Raw genomic sequence first — 16,996 nt, 5'->3', positions numbered from 1 at the left:
TCACGGTGTCCCCACCATGTCCCCGCTGTCCCAATCACCGTGTCCCTGTGTCCCCACTGTCCCCATCACGGTGTCCCCACCATGTCCCCGCTGTCCCCACTGTCCCCCATCACGGTGTCCCTGTGTCCCCTCTCCCCACTGTCCCCATCTCGGTGTCCCCAGGCCTACACGAGCGTGGCCAAGGCTCCGCTGCCACTGGCGTCCAACGGTGACGTGGGGCGCGCCATGAGCCTGGTGATGTTCCACACGCTGCTGCTGGACCGGCCCGAGGAGCTGCTGGACGAGACCTCGGACCTGTCCCACCTCTGGTCAGCGCCCGGCCCCTTCTCCTGCACCCCCATTTCCCACCCCAAACCCCCATTTCACACCCCAAACCCCCTTCTCCCACCCCAAACCCCCATTTCCCACCCCAAACCCCCATTTCCCACCCCAAATCCCCTTCTCCCACCCCAAATCCCCTTCTCCCACCCCAAACCCCCTCTCCCTTCCCTTTTCCCACCCCATTTCCCCTTTTCCTACCCTTTTCCCACCCCGTACCCCTTTCCCCACCCTTTCCCCCCCATTTCCCCCCCCTTTTCCCCCCCCTTTTCCCCCCTTTTCCCCCCCTTTTTCCCCCTTTTTTCCCCCCCCATTTCCCCCCATTCCCCCCAATTTTCCCCCCTTTTCCCCCCAGTTTTTCCCCCATTTCCCCCCCCAGTTTTCCCCCCTTTTCCCCCCAGTTTCCCCCCTTTTCCCACCCTTTTCCCCCCCAGTTTTTCCCACCAATTTCCCCCCTTTTTCCCAGTTTTTTTCCCCCCAGTTTTCCCCCCCCATTTCCCCCCAAGTTTCCCCCATTTCCCCCCCCATTTTTTTTTCCCCATTTCCCCCCCATTTCCCCCCAGTTTCCCCCATTTCCCCCCCGTTTCCCCATTCCCCCCCCATTTCCCCCCAGTTTCCCCCATTTCCCCCCCGTTTCCCCCCAGTTTCTACCCCCGTCCCCTGGAGCGGATGTTCTCGGCGGCGCTGGAGGAGCCGTCCATGCTGCGCTTCTCCATCGCCTTCCCCCTGCTCTGCGCCCACTTCTCGCGCTGCCCCCACCCCATGTGCCCCGAGGAGGTTGGTGACACCCCGGGGGGGGGTCCTGGGGGTCCCCCAGCGCCGTCCCCGGCTCTGAGGGTCCCCCCTGGCAGCACCCGCAGCTGGAGGCGGCGGCGCTGGGGCTGTGCCACCGGTTCCTGGAGGAGCTGGGGCGGGTGGGCAGCGGCTGCGTGCTGGACGCCTGCGCCGAGCAGCACAACCTCAGCCAGCAGGTGACGGGGGCTGGGGGGCTCCGGGACCTTCAGGGGGACCTCAGGGGGGTTGGGGAGGGTCTGGGACATTCAGATGGATTGGTCACTTTTGGGGTCTTCAGGACCTTTGGGGTCTTGGTGGTTGTTGGGATCTCCAGAACCTCTGGGGGATTTGGGGTCTCCAGAACCTCTGGGGGCTTTGGGGTCTCCAGGACCCTTGGGGCCTTCAGGACCTTTGGGGTCTTGATGGTTGTTGGGGTCTCCAGAACCTCTGGGGGCTTTGGGGTCTCCAGAACCTCTGAGGGCTTTGGGGTCTCCAGAACCTCTGGGGGCTTTGGGGTTTCCAGGACCTTTGGGGGCTTTGGGGTCTCCAGGACCTTTGGGGGCTTTGGGGTCTCCAGAACCTCTGGGGGCTTTGGGGTCTCCAGGACCCTTGGGGCCTTCAGGACATTTGGGGTCTTGGTGGTTGTTGGGGTCTCCAGAACCTCTGGGGGCTTGGTGGCCTTTGGGGTCTTGATGGCCTTTGGGGTCTCCAGGACCTTTGGGGCATTTGGGGTCTTGGTGGCTCCAAGGGTCTCCAGGACCTTTGGGGTCTCCAGAACCTTTGGGGTCTCCAGAACCTTTGGGGCCTTCAGGACCTTTGGGGTCTCCAGAACCTTCGGGGTCTTCAGAACCTTTGGGGTCTCCAGGACCTCTGGGGGCTCAATGATCTTTGGGGTCTCCAGAACCTTTGGGGCTTGGTGGCCTTTGGGGTCTCCAGGACCTCTGGGGTCTCCAGGACCTTTGGGATCTTGGTGGCCCCAGGGGTCTCCAGAACCTCGGGGGTCTCCAGGACCTTTGGGGTCTCCATGGCCTCTCTGTCCCCTTGGCCCCCTGTCCCCACCGAACCCTGGGGACGAGGACGTTTCTCCATGGGGACAAAACCTGGCAGGGCGTCCCCGGAGCCAGCCCAGGGGGACGGTGGCCTGGCTGAGGTGCTGGTGGCCCCGTTTGGGGTGTCCCCATGTCCCCACGAGCCTGTCCCCACCCTGCAGCTGCTGCCCAAGCACTGCGCGGCCACCGTCAGCAGAGCCCGCGGCAAGAAGAGCCCGAAGCAGCCGCCCCGCAAGGGGGACCCCGACAGGGACAAACCGGGGACAGAGAGCCAGCGGCGGGACAGGACCCTGAGCACCACGTGAGTGTCACCCGCGGGGGGACTGTCCCCACGGGGTGACACTGACTGTCCCCACGGGGTGACACTGTGACTGTCCCCACAGGGTGGCACTGTCCCCACGGGGTGACACTGTGACTGTCTGGTGACACCGTGACTGTCCCCACGGGGTGACACCGTGGCTGTCTGGTGACACTGTGACTGTCTGGTGACACTGTGACTGTCCCCACGGGGTGACACTGTGACTGTCTGGTGACACTGTGGCTGTCTGGTGACACTGTGACTGTCCCCACGGGGTGACACTGACTGTCCCCATGGGGTGACACTGTGGCTGTCTGGTGACACTGTGACTGTCTGGTGACACTGTGACTGTCCCCATGGGGTGACACTGTGGCTGTCTGGTGACACTGTGACTGTCTGGTGACACTGTGACTGTCCCCACGGGGTGACACTGACTGTCCCCACGGGGTGACACTGTGGCTGTCTGGTGACACCGTGATTGATGACACTGTGATTGTGTGGTGACACTGTGATTGTCCCCTTGGGGTGACACTGTGATTGTCTGGTGACACCATGATTGTCCCCACACCACACCACGATTGTCCCCATGGGGTGACACCACGATTGTCTGGTGACACTGTGATTGTCCCCATGGGGTGACACCACGATTGTCTGGTGACACCACGATTGTTCCCATGGGGTGACACCACGATTGTCTGGTGACACCGTGATTGTCCCCACGGGGTGACACCACCATTGTCCCCCCAGCATGGACAAGCTGCACCTGACCCTGTCCGAGCTGTCCCTGAGCCTCAACCACGTCCCCAACTTCACCGTCTTCGGTCACACGGTGACACCGGCCGAGTACCTGAGCAGCCACCTGGAGACGCGCCTGGCCAGGTGGGGCCCGGCCGGGGCCACCGGGGCCGGGGGGACACACGGGGGGTCCCTCATTGTCCTCGTGTCCCCTCAGGGCCATCGTGGCCATGGCTGGCTACAGCCAGGCCACGCAGGAGGTGGCCCGTCCCTCGGAAGTGCTGGCGGGGCTGGTGGCCACGTGGGGCCGGGGGGGACACGCGGGGGGTCCCTCACTGTCCCCATGTCCCCTCAGGGCCATCGTGGCCATGGCTGGCTACAGCCAGGCCACGCAGGAGGTGGCCCGTCCCTCGGAGGTGCTGGCGGGGCTGGTGGCCTACATGGGGCTGGTGCAGAGCTTGGGACACTTGGTGGCCCTGGACACGGCGCGGCTGCTGCGCACGGTGCTGCTCCAGCAGAGCCACCCCCGCGACGCCAGCGGGCAGCCCACGCTGACGGCCATCTACACCGACTGGTCAGTGCCACCACGGGGACACGGGACACGGCTGTGGGGACACGGGGATGGCAGTGCCACCACGGGGACACGGACAGGGTGGTGGGGACACGGGGATGGCAGTGCCACCACGGGGACATGGACACGGCCCTGGGGACACGGGGATGGCAGTGCCACCACGGGGACATGGACAGGGTGGTGGGGACATGGGGATGGCAGTGCCACCACGGGGACACGGCCATGGGGACACGGGGATGGCAGTGGTGATGGTGGCAGTGCCACCCACGGGGACACGGACACGACCGTGGGGACACAGGGATGGCAGTGCCACCCACGGGGACACAGCTGGGGTGGTGGGGACACGGGGATAGGAGTGGTGGTGGGAGTGCCACCCCCAGGGACACGGACAGAGTGGTGGGGACATGGGGATGGGGGTGGTGGTGGTGGCAGTGGGGACACGGGGATGAATGGGGGTGGTGGCAGCAGCTCGTGGTCCCTGCAGCGCAATCCCTGGATCCTGTCCCCAATCCCTGGATCCTGTCCCCTGTCCCTGGATCCTGTCCCTGTCCCTGGATCCTGTCCCCTGTCCCTGGATCCTGTCCCCAATCCCTGGATCCTGTCCCCATCCCTGGATCCTGTCCCCAATCCCTGGATCCTGTCCCCATCCCTGGATCCTGTCCCCATCCCTGGATCTGTCCCCAATCCCTGGATCCTGTCCCCAATCCCCCAGTCCTGTCCCCAGTGCCCCGATCCTGTCCCCAGTGCCCCAATCCTGTCCCCAATGCCCCGATCCTGTCCCCAGTGCCCCAATCCTGTCCCCAATGCCCCAATCCTGTCCCCAATGCCCCAATCCTGTCCCCAGAGCCCCGATCCTGTCCCCAATGCCCCAATCCTGTCCCCAATGCCCTGATCCTGTCCCCAGAGCCCCGATCCTGTCCCCAATGCCCCAGTCCTGTCCCCAATGCCCCAATCCTGTCCCCAGAGCCCCAGTCCTGTCCCCAGAGCCCAAATCCCAATCCTGGTCCCCTGAGTTTGTTTCCAGTCCCCCGATCCTGGCTCCTGTTGCTGCGGGTGCCACTCCCGTGGGTGCCACTCCCGCGGGTGCCACTGTCCCCGCGGTGTCCCCCAGGTACCTGGAGGCGCTGCTGCGCCAGGCCAGCAGCGGGGCCGTGCTGGTGTCCCCAGCCCTGCAGGCTTTTGTCACCGCGCCCCGCGAGGAGCCACCCCCGTTCAGCGCCGCCGAGTTCTCCGACGTGTCCGGTGGGGACCGGGGAGCTCGGGGGGGGGATGTCACCTCCTGTCACCTCCTGTCACCTCCTGTCACCTCCTGTCACCTCCTGTCCCCTCCTGGGTCACCTCCTGTCCCCACCGGGTCACCTCCTGTCACCTCCTGTCCCCTCCTGGGTCACCTCCTGTCACCTCCTGTCCCCTCTGGGTCACCTCCTGTCACCTCCTGGGTCACCTCCTGTCCCCTCTGGGGTCACCTCCTGTCCTCTCCTGTCCCCTCCTGTCCCTGCTGGGGTCACCTCCTGTCACCTCCTGTCCCTTCCCGCGTCACTGCCCTGTCCCTCCCGTGTCCCCCCCCGTGTCCCCAGTGTCCCCACCGTGTCCCCCCCTGTCCCCCCCGTGTCCCCAGTGTCCCCACCGTGTCCCCCCGTGTCCCCCCCGTGTCCCCGTGTCCCCACCGTGTCCCCCTGTCCCCTCCCGTGTCCCCACCGTGTCCCCCCGTGTCCCCCTGTCCCCTCCCGTGTCCCCGTGTCCCCACCGTGTCCCCCCCGTGTCTCTCCCTTGTCCCCCGTGTCCCCACCATGTCCCCAGTGTCCCCTCCGTGTCCCCGTGTCCCCACCGTGTCCCCACCGTGTCCCCACCATGTCCCTGTGTCCCCGTGTCCCCCCCGTGTCCCCGTGTCCCCACCATGTCCCCAGTGTCCCCACCGTGTCCCCGTGTCCCCACCGTGTCCCCACCGTGTCCCCGTGTCCCCCCTGTCCCCCCCCGTGTCCCCTCCCGTGTCCCCCCCGTGTCCCCACCGTGTCCCCACCGTGTCCCCGTGTCCCCTGTCCCCCCCCGTGTCCCCGTGTCCCCGTGTCCCCCCCCATGTCCCCATGTCCCCACCGTGTCCCCGTGTCCCCCCCGCAGAGATGCGGGCTCTGGCCGAGCTGATCGGGCCCTACGGGATGCGGTTCCTGAGCGAGAACCTGATGTGGCACGTGGGGTCCCAGGTGACCGAGCTGAAGGTACAGCAGGGACAGGGGACAGGGGACAGGGGACAGGGGACAGGGGACAGGGCTGGGGACAGGGGACAGCGGCTGGGGACAGGCTGGGACAGCGACAGGACAGGGGACAGGGCTGGGACAGGGGACAGCAGCTGGGGACAGGGGACAGGGGACAGGGGACAGGGGACAGGGCTGGGGACAGGGGACAGGGGCTGGGGACAGGGGACAGCGGCTGGGACAGGGGACAGGGGCTGGGGACAGGGGACAGGGCTGGGGACAGGGGACAGCGGCTGGGGACAGGGGACAGGGCTGGGGACAGGGGCTGGGGACAGGGGACAGGGGCTGGGGACAGGGGACAGCGACAGGACAGGCAGGGCCACCCCAACCCCGTCCCTGTCACCCCTTGGGCTCTGCGGGAGGGCCGGAGGTGCCAGGTCCTGCAGGCTCCCGGTGTCCCCTGATGCCCCCCTGATGTCCCCTGATGTCCCACGGTGTCCCCACGGTGTCCCTGATGTCCCCTGGTGTCCCTGATGTCCCCTGGTGTCCCCTGATGTCCCCACGGTGTCCCTGATGTCCCTGGTGTCCCTGGTGTCCCCTGTTGTCCCTGATGTCCCCTGATGTCCCTGATGTCCCTGATGTCCCCTGGTGTCCCCTGATGTCCCCTGGTGTCCCCTGATGTCCCCTGGTGTCCCCTGGTGTCCCCACGGTGTCCCCGGTGTCCCCACAGAAGCTGGTGGCGAGAACATGGACACGCTGGTGCAGCTGCGCTGCTGCAGGGCCGAGCAGAGGCCGGCGCTGCTGCCCCGCCTGAGCTGTGAGTGGGGCTGGGGAGGGGTCCGGGGGTGTCCCCCGGGGGTGTCACACGTGTCACACGTGTCACAGATGTCACACGTGTCACACCTGTCACACCTGTCACACGCGTGTCCCCACAGCGGCCGAGAACGTCCTCAAGCGCATGACCATCATCGGGGAGATCCTGAGCTTCCGCGCCATGGCCCAGCAGGGCCTCAGGGAGGTGGGACCCCCCCTCACCCCACCCCGGGACCCCCCGACCCTGCGGGACCCCCCTGACCCCACCCCCGACCCTGCGAGACCCCCCTGACCCCACCCCCGACCCTCCAGGACCCCCCTGACCCCACCCCCGACCCTCCGGACCCCCCGATTTGGGGGGCGGGACCCCCCTGACCCCACCCCCGACCCTCTGGGACCCCCCTGACCCCACCCCCGGCCCTCCGGGACCCCCCGATTTGGGGGTTCGGGACCCCCCTGACCCTCCGGGACCCCCCGAATTTGGGGGTGGGACCCCCCTGACCCCACCCCCGACCCTCTGGGACCCCCCTGACCCCACCCCTGACCCTCCGGGACCCCCTGACCCCACCCCCGACCCTCTGGGACCTCCGGATTTGGGGGCGGGATCCCCTGACCCCCACCCCCAGCCCTCCGGGACCCCCCGATTTGGGGTCGGGACCCCCCTGACCCTCCGGGACCCCCCGATTTGGGGGTTCGGGACCCCCCTGACCCTCCGGGACCCCCGACCCCTTTCCAGGTGTTCTCCCGGCGCTGCCCCTTCCTGATGGGCCCCATCGAGTGCCTGGCGGACGTGGTGACCCCTGACACCGACATCCAGGTGGGGACAGGGGACAGGGGAGGGGCCACCCAGCCCGTGTGACACCGAGTGACACCGAGTGACACCGAGTGTCCCCCCCCGTGTGTCCCCAGGTCACCCTGAGCATCTTCGAGCTGGCCTCGGCCGCGGGATCCCGTGCGAGGTGGACCCGGCGCTGGTGGCCGCCCTGGCCGGCAGCAGGACAGGTCCGGGGGGGCTCTGGGGGACACGGGGGGAGGTGTGGCTGTCACCCGGAGCCGCTGTCACCCGGCTGTCACCCGGCTGTCCCCTGCAGAGGGCTCGTCCCCCGAGGAGGATTACAAGGTGTCCTGTCTGCTGCTGGTGTTCGTGGCCGTGTCCCTGCCCCTGCTGGCCGCTGACCCCGCGTCCCTCTACAACCCCGAGCTGGACGGTGAGGGCTGTCCCCGTGTCCCCGTGTCCCCATGTCCCTGTGTCCCTGTGTCCCTCTGTCCCTGTGTCCCTGTGTCCCCGTGTCCCCGTGTCCCTGCCCCTGCTGGCCGCTGACCCCGCGTCCCTCTACAACCCCGAGCTGGACGGTGAGGGCTGTCCCCGTGTCCCCGTGTCCCCATGTCCCTGTGTCCCTCTGTCCCTCTGTCCCTGTGTCCCCGTGTCCCTCTGTCCCTGTGTCCCTGTGTCCCTCTGTCCCCATGTCCCTGTGTCCCTCTGTCCTGTGTCCCCGTGTCCCTGTGTCCCCGTGTCCCCGTGTCCCTGTGTCCCTGTGTCCCTCTGTCCCCGTGTCCCTGTGTCCCTCTGTCCCCGTGTCCCTCTGTCCCTGTGTCCCTGTGTCCTCTGTCCCTGTGTCACCCTGTCCCCGTGTCCCTGTGTCCCTCTGTCCCCGTGTCCCCATGTCCCTGTGTCCCTGTGTCCTCTGTCCCCGTGTCCCTCTGTCCCTGTGTCCCTGTGTCCTCTGTCCCCGTGTCCCTCTGTCCCTGTGTCCCTGTGTCCCTCTGTCCCTGTGTCACCCTGTCCCCGTGTCCCTGTGTCCCCATGTCCCTGTGTCCCTCTGTCCCTGTGTCCCTGTGTCACCCTGTCCCCGTGTCCCTGTGTCCCCATGTCCCTGTGTCCCTCTGTCCCTGTGTCCCTGTGTCACCCTGTCCCCGTGTCCCTGTGTCCCTGTGTCCCTGTGTCCCTCTGTCCTGTGTCCCCATGTTCCCGTGTCCCCGTGTCCCTGTGTCCCCATGTCCCTGTGTCCCTCTGTCCCCGTGTCCTGTGTCCCTCTGTCCTCCTGTCCTCCTGTCCTCCTGTCCCCGTGTCCCCGTGTCCCTGTGTCACCCTGTCCCCGTGTCCCCGTGTCCCTCTGTCCCCGTGTCCCTCTGTCCCTCTGTCCCTGTGTCCCTGTGTCCCTCTGTCCCTCTGTCTCCGTGTCCTCCTGTCCCCGTGTCCCCGTGTCCCTCTGTCCCTGTGTCCCTGTGTCCTCCTGTCCCCGTGTCCCCGTGTCCCTCTGTCCCTCTGTCCTGTGTCCCCATGTTCCCGTGTCCCCGTGTCCCTGTGTTCCCCTGTCCTCCTGTCCTGTCCCGTGTCTCTGTGTCCCCGTGTCCCTGTGTCCCCCTGTCCTCCTGTCCCTCTGTCCTCCTGTCTTGTGTCCCCCTCTCCTGTGTCCCCGTGTCCCCGTGTCCCCCTGTCCTGTGTCCTCCTGTCCCTGTGTCCCCGTGTCCCTGTGTCCCTCTGTCCTGTGTCCCCATGTCCCCATGTCCCCGTGTCCCTGTGTCCCCCTGTCCTCCTGTCCCTCTGTCCTCCTGTCCTGTGTCCCACTCTCCTGTGTCCCCGTGTCCCCTGTCCCGTGTCCCAGCTGTTGTCACTGTCCCATCCTCGCAGCAGGGGGACACCGGCGCTGTCACCGAGGGAGGTGGCACTGCGGACACTCAGCGTTGTCCCCAGCTGTGCCCCTGTGTCCCCAAGCTCCCCGAATCCTCCATTTCCCCACTTTTAATCACCCCCAAGCCGTGTCCCCAATGTCCCCGATGTCCCCTCGGTGTCCCCAGGCCACAACAACAACCTGCACTGCCTGGCCAAGGCCATCGTGCAGGTGTCGGCCGCGCTCTTCACCCTCCACAACAAAAACATCGAGACGCACCTGAAGGAGTTCCTGCTGGTGAGCCTGTCCCTGTCCCCTCCCCGGGACTGTCCCCTCCCCGGGACTGTCCCCTCCCCGGGACTGGCCCTGTCCCCTCCCTGGCCCTGTCCCCTCCCCGGGACTGTCCCTGTCCCCTCCCTGGCCCTGTCCCCTCCCTGGGACTGTCCCTGTCCCCTCCCTGTCCCTGTCCCCTCCCTGGCCCTGTCCCCTCCCCGGGACTGGCCCTGTCCCCTCCCTGTCCCTGTCCCCTCCCCGGGACTGTCCCTGTCCCCTCCCTGTCCCTGTCCCCTCCCCGGGACTGGCCCTGTCACCTCCCTGGCCCTGTCCCCACCCTGTCCCCGTCTGTCCCTGTCCCCATCCCTGTCCCCGTCTGTCCTTGTCCCCATCCCTGTCCCCGTGTGTCCCCATCGCTGTCCCGTGTGTCCCCATCGCTGTCCCCATGTGTCGCTGTCCCCGTGTGTCCCCATTGTGTCCCCGTCTGTCCCTGTCCCCATCGCTGTCCCCGTGTGTCCCCATCGCTGTCCCCGTGTGTCCCTGTCCCCATCGCTGTCCCCGTGTGTCCCCATCCCTGTCCCGTGTGTCGCTGTCCCCATCGCTGTCCCTGACTGTCCCCATCCCTGTCCCTGTCCTGTGTGTCGCTGTCCCCATCGCTGTCCCCATCGCTGTCCCCGTGTGTCCCTGTCCCTGTCCCGTGTGTCGCTGTCCCCGTGTGTCCCCATCGCTGTCCCCGTGTGTCCCCATCGTGTCCCCGTGTGTCGCTGTCCCCATGTGTCCCTGTCCCCATCCCTGTCCCGTGTGTCGCTGTCCCCAGCTGGCCTCGGGCAGTCTCCTGCAGCTGGCGCAGGAGCCGGACCGGGCTCGTGTTCGGAACCAGGACTCGCTGCTGCTGCTGCTGCAGCTGGTGAGGGCACCTGGGGGGGTCTGGGGGGGCCACAGCCCCCGAGGGGTCCCCGTGGGTGGCCCTGGGGTGAGCCCACCCTTGGGAGGCTCTGGGGTGTCCCCTGGGCGGGTCCTGATGTCCCCAGGGCGGGTCCTGATGTCCCCTGGGCGGGTCCTGATGTCCCCGGGCAGTTTCTGATGTCCCCGGGGCAGTTCCCGATGTCCCCGGGTGGTTCCCGATGTCCCCAGGAGGTTCCTGATGTCCCTGGGTGGTTCCTGATGTCCCCAGGGCAGTTCCCGATGTCCCCCAGTGGTTCCCGATGTCCCTGGGGCAGTTCCCGATGTCCCCTGGGCGGGTCCTGATGTCCCCCAGTGGTTCCCGATGTCCCCAGGGTGGTTCCCGATGTCCCTGGGGCAGTTCCCGATGTCCCCGGGTGGTTCCCGATGTCCCCAGGGTGGTTCCTGATGTCCCTGGGGCAGTTCCCGATGTCCCCGGGGCAGTTCCTGATGTCCCCAGGGTGGTTCCTGATGTCCCCAGGGCAGTTCCCGATGTCCCCTGGGCGGTTCCTGATGTCCCCCAGTGGTTCCCGATGTCCCCAGGAGGTTCCCGATGTCCCCAGGGTGGGCTCCAGCCCCCCCGCCCCATCCCAGCGGCTCCAGCTGTGTCCGGGGGGGGTCTCACCCATCCCTGACCCCTCTGGAAGCGTCTGGAATGCCGGGGGGGGGGTCTCACCCATCCCTGACCCCTCTGGAAGTGTCTGGAATGCCGGGGGGGGGTCTCACCCATCCCTGACCCCTCTGGAAGTGTCTGAAATGCCGGGGGAGGGGGGGTCGCACCTCTGATCCCCCCCAGCCCCGGGATTGTCATTCCAGGAGCGCCCGGCCCTGCTGGAAGCAATTTAAATGCAAATATTTCAATTTGGAGCCGGGGAGCCGCGGTGGGGGGTGTGTGGGGGGGGGGTCGGGAGGAGGGGAGGGGGCTCTGATGGGAGCCCCCCGCCCCCCAGATCGTGTCCGAATCGTCCTTCCTGACTCTGGACATGCTGGAGAGCTGCTTCCCCTACGTGCTGCTGCGCAACGCCTTCCGCCAGCTGTGCCGGGACCCCCCCGGCCGCGCCCCCCAGGCCTGACCGCACCCCCAGACCCCTGCCCGGACCCCCCGGCACTGACCGGACCCCCCGGACCCCCCGGAACCCCGGCCGCGCCCCCCAGACCTGATCGGACCCCCGGACCCCATCCCGGACCCCCCGGAGCTGGCCGGACCCCCAGGACCCCCGACCGGACCCCCCGGCACTGACCGGACCCCCAGACCCCATCCCGGACCCCCCGGAGCTGATCGGACCCCCCGGACCCCTGCCCGGACCCCCCGGCACTGATCGGACCCCCAGACCCCCGACCGGACCCCCCGGAACCCCGGCCGCGCCCCCCAGACCTGACCGGACCCCCAGACCCCTGCCCGGACCCCCCGGCACTGATCGGACCCCCCAGACCCCCGACCGGACCCCCCGGAACCCCGGCCGCGCCCCCCAGACCTGACCGCACCCCCGGACCCCATCCCGGACCCCCCGGAGCTGACCAGACCCCCGGACCCCGCCTGGACCCCCCGGACCCCCGACCGGACCCCCCAGAACTGACCGCACCCCCGGACCCCATCCCGGACCCCCCGGAGCTGACCAGACCCCCGGACCCCATCCCGGACCCCCCGGACCCCGCCCGGACCCCCCAGAACTGACCGGACCCCCGGCCGCGCCCCCCAGACCTGACCGGACCCCCGGACCCCATCCCGGACCCCCCTTCACCCCGTCTGGACACCCCGGACCCCCGCCCAGAACCCCCGGACCCCCACCCGGACCCCCCCGGCACTGACTGGACCCCCCCTCACCCCGCCCGGACCCCCCAGAAGTGACCGCACCCCCCAGACCCCCTCCCGGACCCCCCAGAACCCCGCCCGGACCCCCCGGACCTGACCGGACCCCCCGCACCCCATCCCGGACCCTCCGGCACTGACCGCACCCCCGGACCCCCACCCCAAGCTCTCCGGGACCCCCGTGTTCCACCCCCGAGACCCCCGCCGCGACCCCCGTGCCCCTCCCCAAATCCCCCAACCCCATCCCGCAGGAGCCCCGCGCCCCCCGCCCCTAAATCCCCCTCCCTGTCCCCCCCAGGACCCCCAAATCCCCCTCCCTGTCCCCCCAGAACCCCCAAATCCCCCTCCCTGTCCCCCCCCGACCCCCAAATCCCCCTCCCTGTCCCCCAGAACCCCCAAATTCCCCTCCCTGTCCCCCCCAGGACCCCCAAATCCCCCTCCCTGTCCCCCCAGAACCCCCAAATCCCCCTCCCTGTCCCCCCAGAACCCCCAAATCCCCCTCCCTGCCCCCCCCAGGACCCCCAAATTCCCCCACCCGCCCCTCCGGGACCCCCCGCTGCCCCCTCACCTCGGGGGTGCCACCACCGTGTCCCCAAGTGTCCCCCCCGCTGTCACCGCTGTCACTAAAATCGCCTCTTTTCTCCCCAAACTCTCGGACTCATCTTGGGACCACCCCCAGAGACCTTCCCGGGGGGTCCGGAGGGTCCGGGGGTGTCCGGTGGCGTCTGGGGGTGTCCGGTGGTGTCCAGAGATGTCCGGGGGCGGTCTGGGGGTGTCCAGGGGTGTCCGGAGATGTCCGGTGAAGGTCTGGGGGTGTCCGGGGAGGTTCTGGGGTGACCAGGGGTGTCCGGGGGTGTCCAGGGGGTGTCCAGAGATGTCCGGGGGCGGTCTGGGGGTGTCCGGGGGTGTCCGGGGGTGTCCGGGGGTGTCCGGTGAAGGTCTGGGGGTGTCCGGGGAGGTTCTGGGGGTGTCTGGGGGTGTCCGGGGGTGTCCAGAGATGTCCAGAGAGGGTCCGGAGGTGTCCAGGGGGTGTCCAGGGGGTGTCCGGAGGTGTCTGGAGGTGTCCAGAGATGTCCGGGGGTGTCCGGGGGTGTCCGGAGGTGTCCAGGGGGTGTCCAGGGGGTGTCCAGGGCTGTCCAGGGGTGTCCGGAGAAGGTCTGGGGGTGTCCAGAGGTGTCCAGGGGGTGTCCAGAGATGTCCGGAGGTGTCCAGGGGGTGTCCAGAGATGTCCGGAGGTGTCTGGAGGTGTCCGGAGGTGTCTGGAGGTGTCCAGAGGTGTCCAGGGGGTGTCCAGGGGGTGTCCGGAGGTGTCCAGAGATGTCCGGGGGTGTCCGGGGCTGTCCGGGGGTGTCCGGGGGTGTCCGGGGGTGTCCCAGCGAGATCCCCCCCCCCCCCCCCCCCATTCCCCATCCTCTCCACCCCGCTGGGGCCGTGCCTCAGTTTCCCTTCACCCTCTTTCCCCCGGGGCCTCTTCCAGTCACGTTCCCCCTCTCCCCCCGCCCCAATAAAACCCCCCCACGCCCCCTCCCCTCCCCGGGTTTGGTTTTTTTTCCCCATCTCCGCGTGTTTTTATTTCCCTCTCGTGCGGAATCTTGGGGGAAGATGAACGGGGCGGCCGCGGCCGTTGCGATTCCGAGCACGGCGGCTGCTCCGGGATGAGTCACCGGCAGCGGCGACAGCGCCCGCCGAGCCCTCGGTACCCCCCCGGTAACCGAGACCCCCCCCCCCAGGACCGGCCTCGGGGGGGGACCCCCAAAAATCCCCATCAAAATTAAAAAAAAAAATGAAAAAAATTGAGGAAAAAATGAGAAAAAATTGAGGAAAAAATGAGAAAAAATTGAGGAAAAAATGAGAAAAAAAATGAGAAAAAAATTGAGAAAAATTGAGAAAAATTGGAAAAAATTGGAAATATTTAACCGAAGCTCGGGAGGTGCGGAACGACCCCCCCCAACCTCCCCCCGCCGCCCCCGCCGCGCTCCCGGGGGGCTCGGCCGCCCCCTCCCCGCTCCCGGCACGGATTTATTTCGGAGCTCGTCAATCACGAGCCCGAATCGTTCCCCCCCTCCCCTCCCCTCCCTCCCCTCCCCTCCCCTTCCCGCTTTTGTCTCGCGCGCGCCCACCCGGCCCTGCCCACGGACCCCCCCCCCCAACCCCCACCCCTGCCCCTCCCCCCCCTCCGCGCCCCCCGAAAGTTTCAGGACCCAAAACTGAGGTTTTTTGGGTTTTTTTCCTTTTTTTTTCCCGTTTTTTTGGGGGTTTTTTTGGTTTTTTTTGAACCCCGAAATCGCTCCGAGGAGCCTCAAAATGAGCGGGTTGAAAATTCCCCCCCCCCGGAGATTTTTGAGGAGCCCCAAATTGGGGTGAACCAGCCCAAAATGAGCCGTGCGAGGGTCCCAAAAGCACTTTGGGGGCCCTAAAATTGCTCTGAGTGCCCCCAAAAATGAGCTTGAGACCCCCAAAAATGAGCTTGAGATCCCCAAAATGACCTTGAGGCCCCCAAAAAGGAGCTTGAGGCCCCCAAAATTGAGCTTGAGACCCCCAAAAATCAAATCGAGGATCCCCAAATCAGCTTGAAAAACCCAAAAATGAGTTCGAGGACCCCCCAAAAATCACTTTGAGGACCCCCGAAGTTTGTTTGAAGACCCCAAAAGGAGTCGGAGGAGCCCAAATTCGGGGTTTTAGGCCCCCCAAAATCTCCCCGGTGACCTCCGGGACCCCCAAGCCGTGTCCGGACAGGGACCCCTCCCCAAAATCACCCTCGGGGGAGCGGCCGGAGGTGACGGGGGGGGACCCTCGGGGGGATTGGGGGGGGTCTCACCTGTCCCCCCCCCCCCCCCGGCGGTGCCGAGGTGGGCGCTGCTCCCACCCACGGCGTTACGTAAAGGCTGATTAATTAATTAATTCATTAATATTCCTCGGGGGGGGGGCGCGCTCGGCGCGTGCCGGGGAGGCTGCGGGGGAGGCGGGGGGGTCCCCCAAAATCCCACCCCCCCCTCCCCCCAATCCCGGACCAGCCCTGGGACCCCCCGCCCCACTCCCGAGGGGCTCCAAGGGGTCGCGGTGGGGCTGGGGAGGGGTCGCAGGGCAGGGGGGGGGGTCGGGGGGGGGTCGGGGGGTGTGGGAGGGGTCCCGGGGGGGTTCGGGGGGTGTGGGAGGGGTCCCCTCAAGCTCCGGCCGCTCCCCCCAGCCCAGGGGAGGGGTTTGGGTGGGTGCTACAATAATTGGGGAGGGGGCTGCTGACCCCCCCCCGGGGGAGGGGGCACTCGGAGGGGTCGGGGGATGGGGGGGGCAGGGGTCGGTGACCTGGGGGGGGGTGGGGAAGGGTCGCGGTGCCCCCCACCCCACGCGGGGCAGAGCTCCGGTGTGGCGGGGCTGGAGGGGTCCCTGGGGGTCACCGGGGGGGGCTCTGACCCCTCCCGGGGCTGCCAAACCCCGGGACCCCCCCCCACAACTCCCCGGGGGTCCTCCCGCCCCCTCTGCCCCCGGGGATCCCGGGGGTCCTGACCCCCCCCACCCCGGAGCTTCGGGAGGTCCCGGGGTGCCCCCAGTTGGGACCCCCAGAGGGGTCCTGGGCTCCCCCCGGGGGGTCCTGAGGGTCCCTCCCCTCCCCCAGCCCCTCGGGGGGTCCCGGGGCACCCCCCCCCCCCCCCTCCCCGCCCCGCGTTCCCTTGGGGGTCCCGGCGCCGCGCGGGGCTGGGCGGACCCCCCGATCCCGGCCCCCGCCCCCGGCTCCCCCCGCCCCGCCCCGCCCGCCGGTGCCGGTGCCGGTGCCGGTGCCGGCTCGGGGAAAGTTGCGGCGAGCCCCGGTCGGCGGAGGCAGAGCCGGGAGCGGCGGGGGACCGGGGCTCGGCGACACCGGCGACACCGGGGCTCGGCGACACCGGCGACACCGGCGGCAGCGGCCGAGCATCCCCCGGTAGGAGCGCGCAGCATCCCCGGTCCCCCCCGGCCGCCGGCGCTGCCCATCCCCGCTCCTCCGCTCCCTCCTCTCCCCAGCCCGGTGCTTCCTCCCCGCTCCCCACCGGCAGCCCCGGCGCTCCCGCTTTGCCCATTCCCGGTTCTCCCATTCCCGGTTCTCCCATTCCCGGTTCTCCCATCCCCGGTTCTCCATCCCCGGTTCTCCCGTTCCCGGTTCTCCCATTCCCAGTTCTCCATCCCCGGCTCTCCCGTTCCCGGTTCTCCCATCCCCGCTTCTCCCGTTCCCGGCTCTCCGTTCCCGGCCCTCCCTTCCCGGCTCTCCCCGGTTCTCCCCTGCCGGTGCTCCCACCCCCGGTGCCCGGATCCATCTTGGCTCCGGTGCTGCCTGCGCAGCCGCCGGCTACCGGGAGGCGGGGGGAGGCCGGGCCGGGGGCGCCGCCGGGGCTGCGGCCGGTACCGGGGGGCCGCAGGAGGCACCGGGGGAGCCGCGGGGGCTCCGGGAGCCGCCGGGAACCGGGGCCGCGGGAGGGACCGGCGGCGGCTGCGGGAGGCACGGGGGGGGCTCCGGGAGGGACCGGGGGGGCTACCGGCGGGACCGGGGGGGCTACCGGAGGGACCGGGGGGGCGCTCCGGGAGGCAGCGGCGGCGGGGCCGGGCCCGGGAGGGCTGAGCAGCGTTGCCGGTGCCCAGG

The 16,996-nt window shown here is 68.6% G+C and overlaps 1 protein-coding gene across 1 annotated transcript in view; it reads left to right on the top strand.

The window, feature by feature from the left end:
* NCKAP1L (NCK associated protein 1 like) overlaps positions 1–11,702 on the top strand; it is a 36,694-nt gene extending 24,992 nt beyond the window's left edge. Inside the window, 18 exon segments of the mRNA XM_058861137.1 lie at positions 111–308; positions 963–1,095; positions 1,170–1,289; positions 2,303–2,442; positions 3,187–3,318; positions 3,530–3,748; positions 4,857–4,987; positions 5,864–5,961; positions 6,668–6,674; positions 6,677–6,754; positions 6,873–6,955; positions 7,487–7,567; positions 7,660–7,690; positions 7,693–7,752; positions 7,842–7,958; positions 9,550–9,659; positions 10,453–10,542; positions 11,528–11,702. Of these exon segments, the coding sequence (XP_058717120.1) occupies positions 111–308; positions 963–1,095; positions 1,170–1,289; positions 2,303–2,442; positions 3,187–3,318; positions 3,530–3,748; positions 4,857–4,987; positions 5,864–5,961; positions 6,668–6,674; positions 6,677–6,754; positions 6,873–6,955; positions 7,487–7,567; positions 7,660–7,690; positions 7,693–7,752; positions 7,842–7,958; positions 9,550–9,659; positions 10,453–10,542; positions 11,528–11,650 (1,951 nt within the window). The 3' untranslated portion in view covers positions 11,651–11,702.
* Positions 11,703–16,996: the final 5,294 nt, after the last annotated feature.

The sequence above is a fragment of the Poecile atricapillus genome, chromosome 35 (assembly GCF_030490865.1).
Source record: "Poecile atricapillus isolate bPoeAtr1 chromosome 35, bPoeAtr1.hap1, whole genome shotgun sequence".
NCBI lineage: Eukaryota > Metazoa > Chordata > Aves > Passeriformes > Paridae > Poecile > Poecile atricapillus.
This window is presented reverse-complemented; position numbering and strand designations above follow the sequence as displayed.